The sequence below is a fragment of the Euprymna scolopes genome, chromosome 43 (assembly GCF_053919585.1).
Source record: "Euprymna scolopes isolate OS-2025 chromosome 43, ASM5391958v1, whole genome shotgun sequence".
Lineage (NCBI taxonomy): Eukaryota > Metazoa > Mollusca > Cephalopoda > Sepiida > Sepiolidae > Euprymna > Euprymna scolopes.
Genome location: NC_136524.1, coordinates 21,838,334 through 21,858,427, shown reverse-complemented (window position 1 = coordinate 21,858,427; position 20,094 = coordinate 21,838,334). Strand labels below are relative to the sequence as shown.

Genomic DNA, 20,094 nt, shown 5'->3' with positions numbered 1-20,094 from the left:
TCTTTTTTTTTTTTTTCTTTTTCCTTTTTTATATACAAGAATAAAATATTACTCCTATAATCTTTCCTCAGTCTTAGAATGAAGAAAGCACAAAACAAATCTACTAATCATTCCTTGTGTGTACAGATATACATATCGTACTTCCTTGCTTCTAGGATGATCAATGAAAAAATGATAGCCTTATGCTATTCATGTTTTTTTTTTTATTTAACACGAAAAGAATCTTCATTTTTGTTATAATATAACTGTTTTTAATGTCTCAAAACAAATAGAAAAATGGTTTTCTTTCTCCAGTTGATTTATTAAAAAAATGATGGCTTTATGCCATCCATTTTCTTATTCAAATAATTGGTTTAAAGTATTGCTAAGACGATTAGGAAAAAAATCTGCATTTTATTTTATGCAATTGACGAATGTCACCTGAAGTAAAATCCAATCCACTTGTTCCTAGCAAAGACTGACTGGTACTGATCTTTTTCTCAACTCTGTAAGCACTTCGTTGCATCTTCTTGTTGATTTCAAATAAGCCGACCAACCAGATTTTATTTGTGGCTATTCGTAATTTTAAAAAATAATTTGTGCAATGTCTATCAAACTTGTTTCTATGCACAAGTTCTAAAAATAACTCCCTCACAAGTAACACAGCCAATATCACATAGTCGGTCATAAGGTCATCACACAATCCCAAAAGCAGTTTCACAAACTTTTGTGTAAGAAAATATCCTTCATTCAGATCTTCTCGATGTGTAACAGTTTCAATGAAAGTGAATAAACTGAATAATTACATTACTATTAATATATTCTTCTATTCTTTGTTCTGTTTTATTGTGCTTTGAGTGAATAAACTAAATCCAGGACATGTTTTCAGCTGCTGTATTACTTGCTTACCTATTGATAAGGGGCAAACAAAACTTTGAGGAATTTATCTAATGGTGTAATAAATTTATCTCTAGCAATATTTTTGATGAAAGGTATTTTTGTAAATTTCTCTACATTTTTTATCACTGTAAAGATTACATTTTGTCCATTTTCACTACTAAATACACTTTCTGTTCAAGTTTTTGAAAGAAATTAAACTATTGCTAAATATTACAGGGACCTCCTGTAGCAGAAACTCCTCATCCAGCCAACATTGTATTAACACGGCCTGGCTACTATACCCTACCTAGTTTGGATGAACTTGCAGATCTTGTTGATGAAAATGGTAACTGCTTTATAAACGACTTTACAATTGGCCGTGAAGGATATGGAAGTGTATTTTTTCCAGGTACTACCAATATTGCTGGCATAAATTTTGATGAAATTGGTAAGTTTATATTTTTTTTTTTTTTTTTTTTATTTATTTTTTTTTTTTAATTTATTAAAAAGAATTTTCAATGTTCCCCTCAAAACAAGGCATATTGCCACTGAAGCATAAAAAGCTTTTGTGATGAGAACAGATTTATTGATATCAACCTTGATGTACCTATTTACTATGCCTCCCCACGGGACAGAGTTAGACACTAGGGTCGTTTTTTAATGTGGAGAAAAGGTACAAAAATAAAAAATTGTCTCAGTCGTGAAGGACTGATCCTCCACCGAAAGAGAACAAGAAATGAAGTGCAGCATTTGGAGAACAGATACTACACTTTGATCTTGACCAAAACAACCTTGATGTATATTTAAATAGTTTTTTAAATAATGGTATTGGTTCTTTTATAATGTTCCCTTTATGAAATGCAGTTTAACAGCACAAATGAACTGTAACATTCTACTGTGGCTTGTTAACTTTAATTCTAGAAATTACTTGCAAATTGACATTTTCAAAGTTTAATCACATTAGAATTTTACACAATTATTGGACATGTTTAATTTTGGCATAGACATGAAAATCATGTGTCGATCCAGCTGAAAATTAAAATCTACACTTACAAATTTTAAATCAACAGATTCAGTATAACTCTGAGCTGGTTATGGTAAAAAATATGGTGTGTGTGTGTGCATTATAAGTAGGCTTATAAAAGAATCAAAATAATGCATTAAGTAAAAACATTAAGTATTTACATGTTCTATTGAAATTAGTAAAAATCCAAAATAAGTAGAAAAATTACAAATAAGTGACAGACTTATCTTCCTTATTTCCAAGGATTTTTAAATTAGAAAATGGCGAATTGATAATGATTTTTTACTTGTAATTATTTTTTATTTATTTATTTTATTTTATTTTTTTTTATTTTTTCATGAGTTTTGAAATTTTAACTAATTTCAACATGACACACAAATACAGGTACTTGTTGAGATAGTCAACAGATCAATTTTTTTAAAACATGTGGTTTTAAGAAAAACAATACTTAATGTCAAAAATAGTAATACATCCAAAAATTCGAGTAGGAAATTATTTATAGTTAAAAGTAATTTTGGTGGAAAATTGTGTTTTTCTTAGAGGTGAACACTGTAATGGCTTCTGATAGTTGTTGTCTATAGCGATAGACTTTTTTTCTTTTCTTTTTTTTTTTTTTCTTTTTACTAAAAACACAATAGTAACTGTTCTACTCCATGAATTTTCATAATTTTTAGACATTTTACTAGTTCGACATGACAAGTACTGTTGTTGCTTAAAACCACACATTTAAAAGATCAATCAGTCAACTCTATTTTAACACGTACCCAAGTACATATTAGTATTTTTACTTAAAATACTTTTCTCTTAAATATGCACCTATAATGCACAAGCACCAAAAATACTCTAATATTTATTCTCTTGGTGACACCAAGGACCAAATTAGTGTATGGGTGGGAAAGATGGGATAAAATTTTTTCCTTTGACTTTATATCATATTGAACAAGTTGCCAGGAAGAGGGGAGTTGGAGTTAAGGGTGTTAAAACAAAGATGTTGCACACTTTTCTACTCTTCTATTTTGTTATCCATGCCCTAGGGTAACGTCAGGTAGACAGTCTAGCTATACTTTTTTTTTTCTTTTTTTTTTTTTTTTTTTGTGTGTGTATCTACATAAATCTAATACTAAAGGAATTTTATTGATTCACAAAGACTTTAAAAATATTTCAAATAGATTTTTTTAGAGTTGGAATGATTTGGTATAACTTTAGAACAACTATTCAATATTTGATAAAATTAGCTCTATCTTGTGGTCTCACAAGTCTCTTTCCTTTCATTTTTTTTTTTTTTTTTTTTTTTTTTTTTTTGTCATTAAATTATTTAACCAAATTATAATTTTTTACATTTTAATAGAATTGTTTATTTTTTTTATTTTTTTTTCTTTCTACCAAAGTGTTAGAGCCCCACTTATTTTATTTTTTATTTAAATGGATTTTCTTTCACTTTTTCTTTCCCCATTATCTTTTTCTTTTCCTAATTTTTTATTCCTTTTGTCTTTCACTTTTTATGGCAGTTCGGTTTATGAAAATTAAGTGTTAATTTTATTTAAAATTTTTTTTTTAGTCCTTGATCAATAAAAGTAATCTTTCTAAACTGGAGACAATTTTTGTGTGGATAATCCAGAGTGCCCCCTTTTTGAGGAACTGAGTTTACCTATATTAAATTTTTTATATAATTCTGCCCAGCTTTGGCAGATAGGGATGTTTATTTTAGATTATAAAGATTTTTTTATATTATAATTTATATATTTTCAGTTCATTTCCGTAAAAAAGAAGTGATCGTTTATCCTGACGACTCTAAAAAGCCAGATGTTGGCCTTGGTTTAAACAAGAAGGCTGAAATTACATTAGATTGTGTTTGGCCAATTGATAAAACCAGCAGAAGTCCAATAAAAGTAAGTATATAAATAATTTTATAGCTGATTTACCCGGAATTGTTCTGGTGTCAAATATACCCAAATGTTTAGGTACAAATCCACCATTAAAGTAAACTAAAATACTTTTTTTAATTCATAAAAATTGGTGAATTGCTCATTCTTACCACAATGTCCAATAAATGAATTCTAGTAGTCTCATATAATCTCAAGTCAGTTTTTAATTAAAAGCTGATAACTTTTTTCGAATGGAGGTCAACAAAATTTCCTCTGTAAATTGCCTAAACAAGCTATATCTTATGTGTGTCCATTTTTAAAATCATTTTAAAACCATGGAAAGTGAATAAAATAATTATTTAAATGGTATTATTTTAAAGTGTTTTTATGCACTGATTATTTTTGTAATTGATTAAAAATGAAACAAAAAACTGACAACAAAAGGAGACAGCTTGAATTTTTAGATTGCATGAGTTACATTTTGAATGAAATGCATACTTTATTCAAATTTGGTTGAATATTGCTGAAATTTCACAAATTTAAATATTCTAAGCATATATTTTTCTAGAGTTTTCTCTAGATCTACACCAAACAATAGGTCTTCATTTAGTAAAATATAAAATGTGACATTCAAAGAAATTCAAATTTTTTTTTAGGAATTTATAACTTTAAATATTACTTTTGGTATATTTTTTTATTTTTGTTAATTTTTATATTTGTATTTTAAATATTTTTCTTGGTATCTTTTTAGAGTGCTGAAAGGCTCCATATGATGAAATATGAAGAGAAACTGGAGAGTACAACTGCAAGAATTGGTGGCACTTTCTTAGATTACCGTCCAGAAACAGGATCATGGGTGTTTGAAGTAACTATTATTTCTATTTTTATGTGTTATCTTTTGAAGAAAAATTTAATACAATTTAGTATTTTTAATTCATTAATTTAAAGAGCAGCTCTTGGTCATCTAGTGAATTTATTCGTTTCCAGTTGAAGTAGCTATCTGCACTGTAATAACTGAAAATAAAGTGAATGTGCATTGACTTAAATATTATATTTCTCTTAATTTCTGTTTTTCCATTCTATTTTTTCTTTGAAACTATTGGGCCAATCTGGCTGAAATTTTATATGAACCTTTATGATAATGTGCCGAGAACTATGGTATCCATTTGATTCACAGGGATTAGTATGAAATGCAAAAAATAACACAATTTTACCATATTCCGCCATCAATTTGGCATAAAGCATTTATATTTATAACGGAATATGACTTTCCCCGTTTCTAATTAGCTAAAAAGTCTAGTATGATAATGTTCCTTCAATTGATGTCAATTTATATATATGAGGGGGCAGGTATGTTTTTGTTGTTATTCTGATTTTCTCATTAGTTTTTCACAAAATTTTCTATAAATTTATGATGAATGAACGGGAAAAAAAAACAAATATAGTTATTGTGAAAACTCCTAATTTGTCCTTAATATGCTTCACAGGGCTAAAATTCTAAAATTTGTTTTATCCCAAAATTATTAAGTAGAGATTCTTATTTACATAATTCCATGAAAACCCTGTTTTACTCTCCTGACGAGAACTGAAAAATCCTTTCCAAATTGCCTTGCACTTTTTCACAAAAACTATGATTCATGGTTGTTCACATTTATTCAAATAATCACAGGGGACATAACTCGTTTCACTAGTTTTATTTTTCAAGTATAATAATGAAGGAATTGGACTTATATAATAAATTTCTTTAACGTTACCATTTTTTATATATATTGTTTTTTTGGATTTTTTTCTATAGGTGAAACACTTTTCCAAATACGGAATGCAAGATGACTCTGATGATGAAGAAATTATTGCTAATGAAAAAAAATTTAAACTTCTACAGCAACAAAATCTTTCTGCCCAGGTCTGTAATTTTAAATAGCTTGAATGAGGATAACTGGGAATTTAAATTAAAAATGAATAAACAATTTATTTGGTTAATGGGATGGAGGGAGGGGGGCTATTATCACTTTTTTGGTGCTTGTGCATTATAATTCAATTTCAAGTAAATGCATTTTAAGTAAAAACACTTATGTACCTGTGTCATGTAAAAATTCTAAAAAATGATTGAAAGAAAAATAATTAAGAGTAAAAATAAAATTTATCGAATTATACATAATTGTTCATTTTTTCTTAACATCCAGTGGAGGTATTTAGTCTGATTGTAACTAAGTAATTCTCCCTTGCTTTCAATTTAAATCTACAATTTAAAAATAAAAAAAAATGGCAGATCACTAATGTTTTTTGTATTTAAAAAAAAAAAAAAAAAAAAAAAAAAGTTCTAGCTGATCTAAGCAATCATTTTTCGTAAAATTTGGAATGTTTACTAATTTCAACATGACACACAAGTACATGAATGTTTTACTTAAAATGCATTTAAAATTGAATTATACTACACAAGCACCAAATAAATAAAATAAAGATTTCTAAACACTAAAGATCTTTTTTTGTTTTTAATTTTTATCTCTTTCAAACAATGCATCTTTGAACTGAAATTTGTCATTATTTTATCAATCAAGTTTCTCAGACTTATAAAAGCTTATTAAAATTTGTTTTAAATTTCTATTAAATCTCTTCCTTTCTATTATTCAACAGAAACAAAAACTTCCTACAGCCAATTCCACTGGTTCACACAGTAAGGAAGTTGGCAATGAGCATAGTTCTGACTCAAAACAATCGGAAATGACAAATGGTGATGAAAACTTAAAACCTTCCTCTGAAATTATCCAATCAAGGGATGAATTGACAACAGAAGATGATGCTGAAATGCCGGATATTTTCTCTCAAGACTATACTGAAGTTTTTAATGGTATGTTTATAAGAATCATAGAATTATGCCTGCCAATTAAATTCTCATGTAGAAATTATTTTTGAAAAATGCCCGCCATTGGCTTTTTATTATAGTACGGGATTTCATCTCATATATATATATATATATATTTATGTGAAAATGTATGTATGCGTGTTCACTTTTTGTGTATGTCTACAAAAGGCTTTTTTGGCCATGATTCTCGGTTGGCTCGCTCCTTAAAACTTTTTATATGCTGTCTAAATAATAATATCTAAGGAAATCTGGTCGCAGCTATCTTTAATTTACCCGACTTTTACAAGCTATTTTCGAGATTTTTTTTTTTTTATCGCTGCGTAGCGGGGGAAAACAGAAACTGGCTTCCAGCGCAAAACTAGGTCAAACATCACGCGACTTGACGTTCTCGCACCTGTTAATTTCGCTTTATAAACGGCAACTTAACACACTTAACAATTCATCTATTCCAGTGGTCAAGATGGTAAAGTCGCAGGTTTTTTCCCCATTTCCTTTCCACCTCCGCGTCAAAGGTTCAGGGTTCAAGCCTACCTTTCTACTAAAATTTTTTTTTTTTTTTTTTTTTGCTTTTAGACCCCCAACACCTGGCCAACTTTTTTTTTTTTTTTTAAACAAGGTTGTTTTGATCTAACCCCCCCCCCCTCCCTCTGTAAATAGATTTACACACCACCCCCTTCACGGGCCAGATATTTGATGAGATGAATTACAAATAAATACAAATTGCTCTTTATTATAGTACAGAATGTTTTTCATTTTACATATATTAAAATAATCTTACAATGCATAATGAAAACATTGTTTTACTTGAGCGTAAAAGTTTCATAATACGATTTTTTTTCTTCCAAGATAATCAGAATATCATGTTTTAAGTTTATATTTAACAATAAAATTTTTTTTAAATTTTGCATTGTAAAGCGGGTGTTGGCAACCTTTTAGAGCGTGAAGTTATGCTGGTTACACTAGGAGGGTCAAACATGTTAATGGAAGACGAATGTTATTAAATATGTAAATAAATTTTCTGTGTGTCTCAAGAAAACAAGTATTAAAAATATGATATCTCTTATTTTACAAGAATTTAAAAAAAAAAAAAAGTAAAATTACCTATTTCACCAAAAATCTGAACTGATTAAGCAAAAGTAAACCAAGGATTGGATCTGATCTGCAGGCCAGAGATTGCCAACCTCTGTTGTAAAAGCTTTTAATTTATATTATTTTTATATTTCAAACTTATCAGTATATTTATGTAGACAACATATTTTCATATAACTTAATTGGTTTCTGCCATTCAGTGTCTAATTTTAAAACTAAAACAGCATAAAAGCCTGAAATCATGAACAAAAAATTAATTTTTGATCCGAAGAAATCCTTCTAGACAGGAGCAATTTTTTTTATAAATCTTCTAATGCAGTGCACTTTTTCGCATTATAAGCTGGCCTTATATATTTGTATGTTCCTGAGGAGACAAGGAACAAAGATGTTTGATTCAGTTAATATCTTTATTTGCAAAAAGGATTAATCTGTTATCTACACAATTTTTTTTTTTTTTTTTTTTTTTTACTATTAATCAAATAGTTATTGAAATAAAGTTTGCCACTTTTATTAATAGTTGAAAAGAAAAAAAATTACTTGATGACCCTCCCCTTCAAACAAAGAAATAATTTTGAAGCATTTAATCTGATGAATAGGTTATTTCTTATATATTTTTTATTGGAATCTTTTGTCATGAGTAATTTACATATTTATTTGTGGACTGTTATCCTCTTTATAGTTGTTTCATCACATTTCGGCCAACTCATCCTCTAGCATTCTTCAGGTGATAAACTGTGGCGGAATAAGAATACAGTCCCTCACCACGTTTTTTCGCCAATTAACCCTCTGGCCTGCTTTGGATAGGATTGAAACCACTATCTTCGAACAATACATTCCTGGAACTGTAGAGACTCGATGCTTCTATTCACTGCGGCCCAGGTTTGAAATAACCAGGGTGGTGGAAGTCTTAATATTTTGAGAATATATCTTTTTCAGAAAGTATGTTAAACGAAAATGTTGTAAAAAAAAAAAAAAAAAAAAAAACGAAAGTGGGATTAGTCGAGCTATCAAGTAGAAAATTAGACTTTTTTTTTAAAGCTTAATTTCTAATCATAATATTTTCTTATTTATAATCATTATTGTCATTTCACTCTTATTTTGTGCGTTTAATTTATTTATTTGGTTCAATTTTTGCAAATGGAAAAAAATCAATATTTTAAATTGTGCCAGGAAGTAATGATGGGCAACAGTTGATAATTAAACTCACCTATGTGTTGTCATGGAAACAGTGCTAAGCAAGAAATATTTTGATCTTTCTATTAAGATTTTGTCTGGGTGATCTTGTATTTTTATGTATATATTGATATATAATGTTTTATTAATTTTCTTTTAGTTAAGTTTTTATTTCTTTTTTTTTCTTATTTTATTAATCTATTTATTTCATATTTTATCTTCATTTTATCAATTTTTATTTTCTTTATTTTATCTATTTCATATTTTAGCTATTTATCTTATCTGTTATGGTATCTACTTGTTTATTTTTGGGAATTTACCAGTAACTGTGCAAAGAATTGTCTAATTAGCAGAGGCATGGTCATGAGAATGTTGCTATATAATTTACATAAATAGTTTATATATATATTACTTTCTCTTTTTATATGTTTGTGCAATATATATATATAAATATATATAATCAAAACTTAAATTTGATTATTACTGCAGTGTTATAAATCAAAAATAAGGTTCATTTCTGACCTAAACATCAAAATGAGTGCTTTGTGTTGCTGTAGCTTAATGCAATCACAACATCATAATTGTCATATTCCAATTGCCAGAAACTTAACATCTTAGTGCATTTCCATAAATTTTTGTAATTTTAAAATTTGACTTAATTTTTATGGAAATGCACTAAGATTTTAAGTCTCTGACAATTGGAATGTTTTTTGAATTCACAATTTTTAAAACCATAAATCAAACTCCTTTTTATACACTGGTGCTACCAGATCAGGCTGCCCTGTGGCTTCCGGAGACAAAATGCACCTACATTGACGTTTTTTTTGTTTTCTGATCTTTTTTGTAAAACTTAATTATGTTCTGCAAAACCAAAAACAAAAACAACAGCCTATCCCCCCCCCCCTTTTTATTTTATTTTTTCCTACCTTACTCCCGGTCCTGGATATGACCTTAAACTACATCCGATGGTGAGGTCCAGCTTACGGGCTTGGGGAGTGTGGAGCCACCTCTTAATTGCCATTGCTCCCAGGTCCACCCTGACCCGGAGTGGTAGTACCTGTTAGGGTCCCAACTATGGGTTAAATAGAAACAGATTTTAAAAAGGAAAAGAAACAACAAAAAAAGAAAGAAAAAGAAAACAAATATATTCTATTAAATTATCTATTTATTTATTTATTTTTTTGCCCTGTCGGTAGGGCATGAGAACAAACCGACTGTCCCCCTGCAGAGGGTAAAAATCCCTCAATGGGGCAACCAGTTAGCCGTGGGTTGCTACCCGTAAAGTCTTAGGACGTGATCCTGGTGATTGAGCGAACCTAAACCAGGATACATAGAAGTTTAGGCACCGCAACACATTACTTTGGCCCTTACTTCGATTAGACGGGCGGTCGGAGAGGCCCGATCCGACCAATCGGCCAGTCACGCCAAGCCCCACCATATATTGCCCATTCCAAAAACCCACTACTAATACAACACATCCCCCCTCTCCCACAAATAACCCTACTCCCTAATATATGATGGAAAGCGGTGGCTGAGGGTCAATCGATTAGGTGTGAATATCGATGACGAGGCTGTAAACCCCTCAGGATTGCTACAGATCCCATAGCAATATCAAGAGAGAACAGATAATCATTATGATACCACCAAAGTCGGTTATATCATCATTGTATCCCTGTAGAGGCTGGACGAATGGGTTTCCCCCCAGGCTCTTCCCAAATAGGACTCCGAGGTGGGTGGGGAACAAAGATGACGAAAAAAGAAAACAAAATATATGGCTTATTCCTCCCAAAAACCACCCAACCACTCAAAGAGAACCCACTCTGATGTCTCTGACATCAGTAGCTCTGACGAAGAGACGATAAAACCAAGGAACTCAACATTCGTAGTAATAGAATCAATGGAGGAAACTCCTTTGAGCAAACTATCACCTTTTAAAATTGAAAAAAATCTTCAAACTCTAAAACCAAAGTCTATTAAAAAACAATTTAACGGCAGCCTACTAATAGAAACCCATAACGAAGAACAAACTAAAGAAATATTGAAACTAAAATTATTTGAAAACATCAAAGTCAAATGCTACAGACATCCAACCCTAAATACCTGCAAAGGAGTAGTGAAAAGCCACGAACTTGCACTTTGTCCCTTGGAGATAATCCGGACAAACTTACAGAAACAGAATGTGTTAGATGTTCGCAGAGTTCAAATTAAAAAAAAAACGGTGAGAAAATCGATACCAATACATATATACTAACTTTCGATTCCCTCACCATACCCAAAGAAGTGAAAGTCGGATATATGAAAATAAATGTAGAAATTTATATTCCAAACCCCCTCCAATGCTTCAAGTGCCAGAAGTTTGGACACCATCAAGATCGGTGCACACGATTACCAGTGTGTGGAAGATGTGGAGAAAGTGGCCCACACATTGACTGCAGAAAAGATTTCAAGTGTGCCAACTGCCTGGGAAACCATGGCGCTGGCTCTAGATATTGCGAAATATGGAAAAGAGAAAAAGAAGTGACCAAACTAAAACATATAAAGAATATATCCTACCCAGAGGCCAGGAAAATCATCGAAACTAAAACATATGCAGATGCAACAAAAAAAACTAATCCAATCAACAATCAAAATGGTCATATACATGTAACGGATACAACTGACAAGAAAATTGATGTCCTAAGCAAACTAATAAAGGAAATGAAAGAACTATTAGAAGAAATGAGGAAAATGAATAGTGCAATGTCTGCAACCAATCCAAGGATAATATTAAGTAAAGACACTACTGAACCACAAAAAGAAACAAAACCACAAACCATTTCTACAAAAACAACCGAACAACCATCAAACACATCACAAGCCAGAAAAGAATCAAAAATCCCCCCAGACAAAAAAAAACAAACAAAAACAGGAAAAGAAAGATCCCGATCTATATCTCGAACAGGGACTCCGACAGAAAATAGATTTGAGGGATTGGAGACGATGGAAGTTAAACACAATTCCAAATGATGAACAAAATATTACAATGGAATATCAGAGGGATAAAAGCAAACCAAAATGAACTCACATTATTAATAACAAATATGAACCCAGCACTTGTCTGTCTACAGGAGACCTTTCTGAAAGAAAATAATACCATCAACATAAAACACTACACATCTTACAACTACATAAATAAAGATACGGACAGAGCTTCTGGAGGCACATCAATACTTGTGAAGAATGAAGTCCCTCAAAGACAAATAAATATAAACACAAACTTGCAAGCAATTGCAGTTTCAGTGACTCTACATAGAACTATAACACTTTGCTCAATATACATCCCTCCAAAAGATACAATCAACGAAACTGAGATAACTCAATTAATAAAATAACTCCCTAAACCCTTTTTTCTACTAGGAGATCTCAACAGTCACAATGTAATATGGGGAAGTAAAGAAACAAATAAAAAAGGAAAAGAAATAGAAAACATAATAAATAAAAATAATCTATGCCTCCTTAATAATCAAAACTACACCTATATGTACCCAGCAACAGGTACTTTCACCGCCATTGACCTTACCTTATGTGATCCTTCCATATATATGGACTATGACTGGAAAGTACACAATGACACCTGTGGGAGTGATCATTTCCCAATCATTCTGGAAAGTCTAAGTACTAGCACTGAACAAAAAACACCCAAATGGAACCTACATAAAGCGGATTGGGAAGACTTCCAGGAACAGTGCAAAAACCAATTAATTATCGAAAAGAATGATGAAGATGACCATTTGAACTACTTCATTAAAACACTCACAAACATAGCAAATAATACCATACCGAAAATAACCAAAACCAACAATCACAACAAACCTTGGTTCACAAAAGAATGCAGAAAAGCCATCAGAGCTCGACGAGCTGCCTTGAGAAAATTCGAAAAGTATCCAACAAGCGAAAATCTGGATTTCTTCAAAAACAACAGAGCAAAAGCCAGACGAATCATAAAGGAATCCAAAAGAACAACCTGGAGAAATTATATATCCAAAATTAATGTGAATACCAAGGCGAAAACAGTTTGGAACATGATGAGGAATATAGAAGGAAAGTGTAGTAGTACACCAATATCCCACATCTCTAAAGGCAACAAAATATACACCGATCAAAAAGACATTTCCAATAACCTGGCAGATAATTTATCAAAAATTTCATCATGTGACAGACAAACAGAGAAATTCAAAAAGATTAGAGAAAAGGAAGAGAAAAAGAAAATTCTATTTAAATCACAAAATACTGAAAAATACAACCAACCTCTTACCTTGCCTGAATTAAAAGAATCGCTAACCAAATCCCATGACACAGCTACAGGGCCCGATGAAATTCCATATGAAATCCTCAAAAAACTTCCAGAAGCCTCAATGAAATACCTACTTGAAATTTTCAATATTATATGGTCCAGTGGAAACGTACCCGAGACCTGGAAAGAGGCCACAATAATACCAATCCCCAAATCTGAAAACTCAAACATCCAATCCCAATCAAGTAACGTCTCAGATCCATTGAATTTCAGGCCAATAGCTCTAACAAGCTGCATTTGTAAGACCATGGAAAGGATTATAAACAAAAGACTAATCTGGTTTCTGGAAACAGAGAATCTTATTACAGAATTTCAAACAGGATTCAGGAAAAACCGAAGTTCAATAGACCACATAGTCAGACTTGAAACCTTCATCAGAGAAGCCTTTGTAAGGAAAGAACATTTAACAGCAGTGTTTTTTGACATGGAAAAAGCCTACGATACTGTGTGGAAGTACGGTGTTACAAGGGATCTGAAGGCGCTTGGACTAAAAGGCAGAATGCCAATTTTTATTGAAAATTTTTTAAAAAATAGACGGTTCAGAATAAAGGTTGGCACAGCTCTCTTGGACTTGAAAGAACAAGAGAATGGAGTACCTCAAGGGAGTATACTGTCAGTGACCCTGTTCAGTATCCGAATTAACAACATTGTAAAAAATCTTAACCCTGGGGTAGATTGCTCCCTATATGTGGATGACTTCCTAATATGCTGTAGATCTAGATATATATCTATAATAGAAAGGAAGCTTCAATTGTGCTTAAACAAAGTAATGAGATGGACGGAAGAGAATGGATTTAGATTCTCCAAAAGAAAAACGAAATGCATGCATTTCTGCAAACTAAAGAACATGCATAATGATCCTGTCCTAACCATGGAAGGAATGCCCATACCAGTTACTGACCAGTACAAATTCTTAGGGATTTTATTTGACAAAAAGTTAACATTCATCCCACACATAAACTATCTGAAAAAAAAATGTAACAAAGCTGTAAATCTTTTGAGAGTGGTAGCACATACCGATTGGGGTGCAGACAGGGAAACACTCCTTAAACTTTACAGAGCACTAGTCCGCTCAAAGCTAGACTACGGTTGTTTCATATATGGATCAACCCGAACATCATATATAAAAAGCCTAGACCCTATTCACCATACTGGCCTAAGATTGGCCCTAGGAGCATACAGAACCTCCCCCGTGAACAGTCTATACACGGAAGCACACGAACCCCCACTAGATCTAAGGCGAGAAAAGTTAGCCCTTCAATATTTACTGAAACTGAAGTCTTGCCCAAACAACCTTGCATACCAATGTACCTTCTATCCTAAATATGAAGAACTCTTTAACATGAGAAGAAAAACTATCAAAACGTTCGGGCTCCGAATGAAGGAAAGCATTGAAGAATCGAAAATTCCAATCTCCCGCATTCACAACTTCATACTGCCTAAAACACCCCCATGGACCATGAAACAAGTTGAAATAAAACTCAACCTAAACAAAAAGTCCAAATCTACCACAACCCCTATTGAATACCACGACGAACTTCAACATTTAAAATTACAATATTCAGACTACACCTTTATCTACACAGACGGGTCTAAAAGCAACAATCACACTGGATGTGCAGCAACGTACCATAAAACCACAATGAAGAGAAATCTTCAAAATGAAGCATCTGTATTCACTGCAGAGACTATAGCTATCGATCTAGCACTCAACATAATTTCAGAGGAAACCACCAAAAACTTCATCATTCTCACAGATTCTCTATCAGTCCTATTATCTATACAAAATCAAAAACAAGAAAATCCACTAACAACAAAATTAATAGAAAAAATCAATATCCTTTCAACTACTAAAAACATTATTCTTGTCTGGATCCCCAGCCATGTGGGGATCAAAGGCAATGACAGGGCAGATACAGCTGCAAAAAGATCTTCTCACCTTCCAACTGACAATTTTAAGATTCCACATACTGATCTTAGACCCCAGATAAAAGCATACATACAGGAAAAATGGCAACTGCGGTGGAGTCAGCAAGAGGGCAACAAATTATACTCAATCAAACCTGAACTTAAGGAACGATGTCCGGACATCAAGAGATCACGTCGAGAAGATGTGATACTGACTCGGCTGCGCATAGGGCACACCAACTTTACTCATTCTTATATACTAAATGGAGAATCTGCGCCAGAGTGCATCCCATGCCAGGAGACACTCACAGTAAAACATATCCTAGTTGGGTGTGATGACCTTGCCCCAACTAGAAAATTATATTATACAGAAAGCAATATGGAAGACCTTTTTGAAAAGATCAACTCAGCAAATATTCTAGCATACCTAAGGAAAGTAAATTTATATAAGAAAATTTAAGGAAATTTAAAGTCATCCAAATATACACATCCATGTATAAATACAACATTTAATCTCTTAGTTCAATTTTATAAAAAAAGGGAGGAAAGGCTGAAAAAGTCATTCCCCCCCCCCTCCCAATAAAAAAAGTTAAAAAAAAAAAAAAAAAAAAAAGGACTCCGGCATTAAATGACCACATAGGTTGATATGCCGTAAAACCAATCAATCAATCAAACAACCTTTTTATACAAGTTAATAGTAATGCAAATTAATTTAAAATATTTTATAACACCGAAAAAAAATCATGACTTTTTTTTAAATTTTTTTTTTTTTCTAGTTTCACAAAATAAAACTGATCTTGGTTCAGAATCACTTTCTCATAGCCTGGCTGTTGGGTTGGAAGTGAACAGCAGTAATATGCAAATGATGAAAGCTTCATTCTTCGCAGCAGAATCAGGTAAAACTCTTGAAATTTCCACAAATTTTGTCTACTGTATATAAGCAGAAGCACTCAGCATTTTCTGGAAATAAAATAGACCACAAACATTTAAGCAACTTGATTGTTTTATTATAGACCTTCATATGAACATATTTCTTTATTTGTGGTCTTTCTCTGAGAGATACAAATGAACCTCCCCCCCCCCTGCTTTTTTTTTTTTTTTCCAGTCAAATTTAATGGGAATCTAATTGATGTTTTTTCTTCTAAGCAGAATTTAGTGTTTTTTTTTTTTTTTTATAAGGGTGTCATATTTCTGGCACTTAGCTGGATATATATTTGTTAATAAATGAGTGTTTGTGCAACATCTCTGTTTTCAACTATCCTTTTTCACTCTGATGTATGTTACAGTGTCTTGGTATATTGTAGGTATTTTCTATTTTAAATTTCACTTAGATTTTATTTTATAAATGTATATGGATTGCTCTGATGTAATACAGTCATGTGTGCTTTTTATTTGTAGTATATTTTTCTATGCAACTATAACTTTGAGTGTTTCTGTTAAATGTTGTGTTGCTCAATTTTGGAAAGTGCTTATTTGTTTAAGAAATGTTTTCTTCATTTGCTTTTACATTTTTGTCGAATGATGGATTAAACCAAATCGTTTCTATTTCTATTACGATTGTGACATATGTAAAGAGGGTAATTTTTCCGTGAATCTGCTATTAAATTTTTAATTTACACAGAAAATACCTACAAATATAGTATGCTAACACACTAAAAATAAGTATAGGCCAGAGTGACAGCAGGCGCTTAGAAACATTGGGTTTACACACATGTAATTAGAAAAAATACAAACATAGCACAACATTATTCTGGCACAAAAACTTCAGAGCAGAAATCCCACCAAAAAAATGTGATCTCTGTTTAGAAAAGTGGGTTCTGCTTTATTATTGTCACAAAATTTGAAAAATGAAATATTGAATTTCAAATGAAACGTATCTATTGAATTGTCATGTCACAGTAATGAACATATCCAAAAATTATGAAAAACAATGTTGTGTAGTACATTAACAGGGACTCATATTGGACGTATATAACTGATGACAATTCTGATGGGAAAACATTTATATATATTACATCATGACAACTGTGACAATTCTTGGAGATTTCATATTAATAATACTGACTGCATAATATGATGCAACAGTTCTTATACACATATAGAAGGGTGGCGATACTTCACTTTGATGATAAAACGCATTTACTATTTTGTTGTAAGGAATGACGACACGAGACAAACAGTTACATAGTTGGTTTCTTTATTCTTCAATCAGCTGATCGGTGCTGTCAGGAATTCAAACTTTGATTTACATGGTCTATTTTCAACCCTTAACTTCAAGGGGCTCTCCTCTCCAACTGACTCTAACTCATCAACTCTAGCCCATCAATTCCTGACTGACAACTGACTTCTAACTCCGAACCCACAGAATCCTATATTGAGAAATCTCCTTTGTTTATGATGTCAGAAGTGTGCTTTTCAAACAGGACTAATTTTCATGTGGCTTTACATATGTTTGTCCAAACACACTTTTGGCAAACAAAAGAATCCTCAATTCTAACCTATTTTAAACAATATAATTTCTAACATTCCAATCTCTATTATCTTTAACACTTGCCTATAGGGTTCGATTCTAACCTTATCCTAATATCATTTTTATTTATCTATCTCTCATCAACTGTTGACTTTCAACTCTGTCTGATCAACTGACTTCTAACTCCAAACGCTCAGATTCCTATTGAGAAATCCCATTTGTTTATGAAGTCAGAACTGTGTTTTCAAATGTGATTAATTTTCACGTAGCTTGACATATGTTTGTCGAAACACACTTTTGGCAAACAAAAGAATCCTCAATTCTAATTCTAACCTATTTTTAAACAATATATTTTAACTCGCATTCTGCCTTCATTTAACTGACATATTTAATAACCAGATTTCTAAAAGAATAGACAATCGACTCTTTTTCCGACATCAACAATATTTAACTATTTCTAATAGAAGTAACAATAGACTTAATTTCTAACATTCCATTATCTTTAACACTTGCCTACAAGGTTCGATTCTAACCGTAATCCTAATATCATTCTCACTTATCTAGTATGTCTTCTTACTTACATAAGGGGACAGCCCTTTCCTGTAACAAGATAGAAAATTATTAATAAAAATAGATTTTGAAAACAAATAGCGAAAATAGAGTTCTGCAAAAAAAAAAAAAAAAAGTTGTAACAAAAGTAGGTAAATATTTTCTGAAAACTGAAAACTTTTGGTCAATTTAGTGGAACTTAATTTTAGCTAATTGTTGTGGGGTACAAATCACCCCTATTTGAATACTAAGTGGAATCAACCAATCCTATGAATACCACTGGTTTCAAAAACTAAATGGAGACATTCATACCAAGTTTAACCGCATGCTGCGAATACATTCCTCTCTTACCACTTTAGTGGCTCCTGTATTCTTTATGATAAATACGTATTATATTTATACACTTTGCACTACTTGTGGTTTCTTTCATTTGGGACCCCTAGCACCGGTCTACAACACTAATTGTTTTCATTAAGTGTGTTTTGTAACTTTTTAATATTTTTATTACTGTGACATTCAGTAGATGCCATTGGTTTCACTTGAAATACAATATCTTGATTTTTGAATTTTACTATAATAACTAGGAAGAACTAAAAGGTGGGCTAAGGAAATAAATCTAGTCATTTTTACACCATATTGTGGATTAAGAGCCTTAAATAATTCTCTGTGTCAGACTCATTACAAATAAGGAAAAAGTAATGCAAATTAATTTCTATTGTCACATTAAATGAGTGTATAGTTTCTGTGAGTAATAATATTTAATAAATAAAATACTTTTGGATTCATCTAATACTCCAATTTCCTTTTATTTTTTTTTCTTTACCAAAAATATCCTATATGTATCCTATGGAAAATTCAATAGCATTATTTTACATCAAACTTGCATAGTAAACTGATCTAAAAATACATTTTAAAATAAAACATTTGGAAAGGTTTACTTTTTAATTTATGTGCATGATGGAGTCTATTTGAGATGTGAACTTGTACAGTTAATTATCTTCATGTTAGGCTGTTCTGACAAACCCTTGTACAAAAAGTCCCAAGACACTCAATGAAAGTGTTTGGTAGATAATTCAAACTCTCCGTTATGTAAATACAATACTATCTTTTATGCTTGTTTGAGGTGAAAGAAATATTGTAGAAAATAGTCTTGCTTATAAATTGAATAGTGTTAAAATACAATATTTTGAAAGGCTTACTTTTAAGTTGTTGTGTGAATACTCTTTTATTAAGTTAATTCCATTTTTTTATGTATCTGAACACTATTGTTGCTTACACGTTTCAAAAATTATTTAAAGGACAAATAAAACCAACATCACTTTTTTATTGTTTATTATTTTCTTGCCATATTATTTTACACAATATTGCTCATGAATTCAATTTAAAGTATTATTAAACAGTTGCAATTCAGGTTTTTGTTGCGGGTTCATTTTTTCCTTATCAGGACGAATGGTTTTATTAGCTAGGTATATTATGCTTTTTAAAATCTTGTTATTCATACACCAGAGTAAAAAAAAAAAAAAAAATAAATAAAATTTGACTTTTAATGAGTAAATTTAAGTATTGAAGCTGGTTAGATGATTTTCAGTTTTTTAATATTTTTCTTTTCTATAAATGTAGATGAGTTAATGGAGACGGATCTTGAAAAAAGAATGGAAATGAAACGAAATGAAGGTAGTCACATGCTTCAACTTTTAAATAAATCCACTCGGACATCACTGTCAACACCTGGAAAATCTGTCAAGCATTGTCGACTAACAACAGAAACTACATTTGGTACAGCATTTTCTCAACAATATCTGTTTTGTCTTGCTTTCTCTTTGTGTGTGTCTCTATCTCTTTCTGCCTCTGTTTCCCCCTTCTCTCTCTCTCTCTCATATATATATATATATATATATATATATATATATATAAATAAAGGAAGGATAAAACCTATCAGATTTTTATTTCATACTAAATACA

At 31.4% G+C, this 20,094-nt stretch overlaps 1 protein-coding gene across 4 annotated transcripts in view; it reads left to right on the top strand.

The window, feature by feature from the left end:
* Positions 1–20,094, top strand: part of LOC145268230 (nuclear pore complex protein Nup98-Nup96-like) — a 153,955-nt gene that overhangs the window by 98,179 nt on the left and 35,682 nt on the right. For all 4 annotated transcript variants that reach the window (XM_080123548.1, XM_080123550.1, XM_080123551.1 and 1 more), the window contains 7 exons: positions 1,096–1,306; positions 3,632–3,771; positions 4,499–4,612; positions 5,543–5,650; positions 6,382–6,595; positions 15,890–16,009; positions 19,753–19,908. In XM_080123548.1, the coding sequence (XP_079979674.1) occupies positions 1,096–1,306; positions 3,632–3,771; positions 4,499–4,612; positions 5,543–5,650; positions 6,382–6,595; positions 15,890–16,009; positions 19,753–19,908 (1,063 nt within the window). The remainder of the gene's footprint in view (positions 1–1,095; positions 1,307–3,631; positions 3,772–4,498; positions 4,613–5,542; positions 5,651–6,381; positions 6,596–15,889; positions 16,010–19,752; positions 19,909–20,094) is intronic.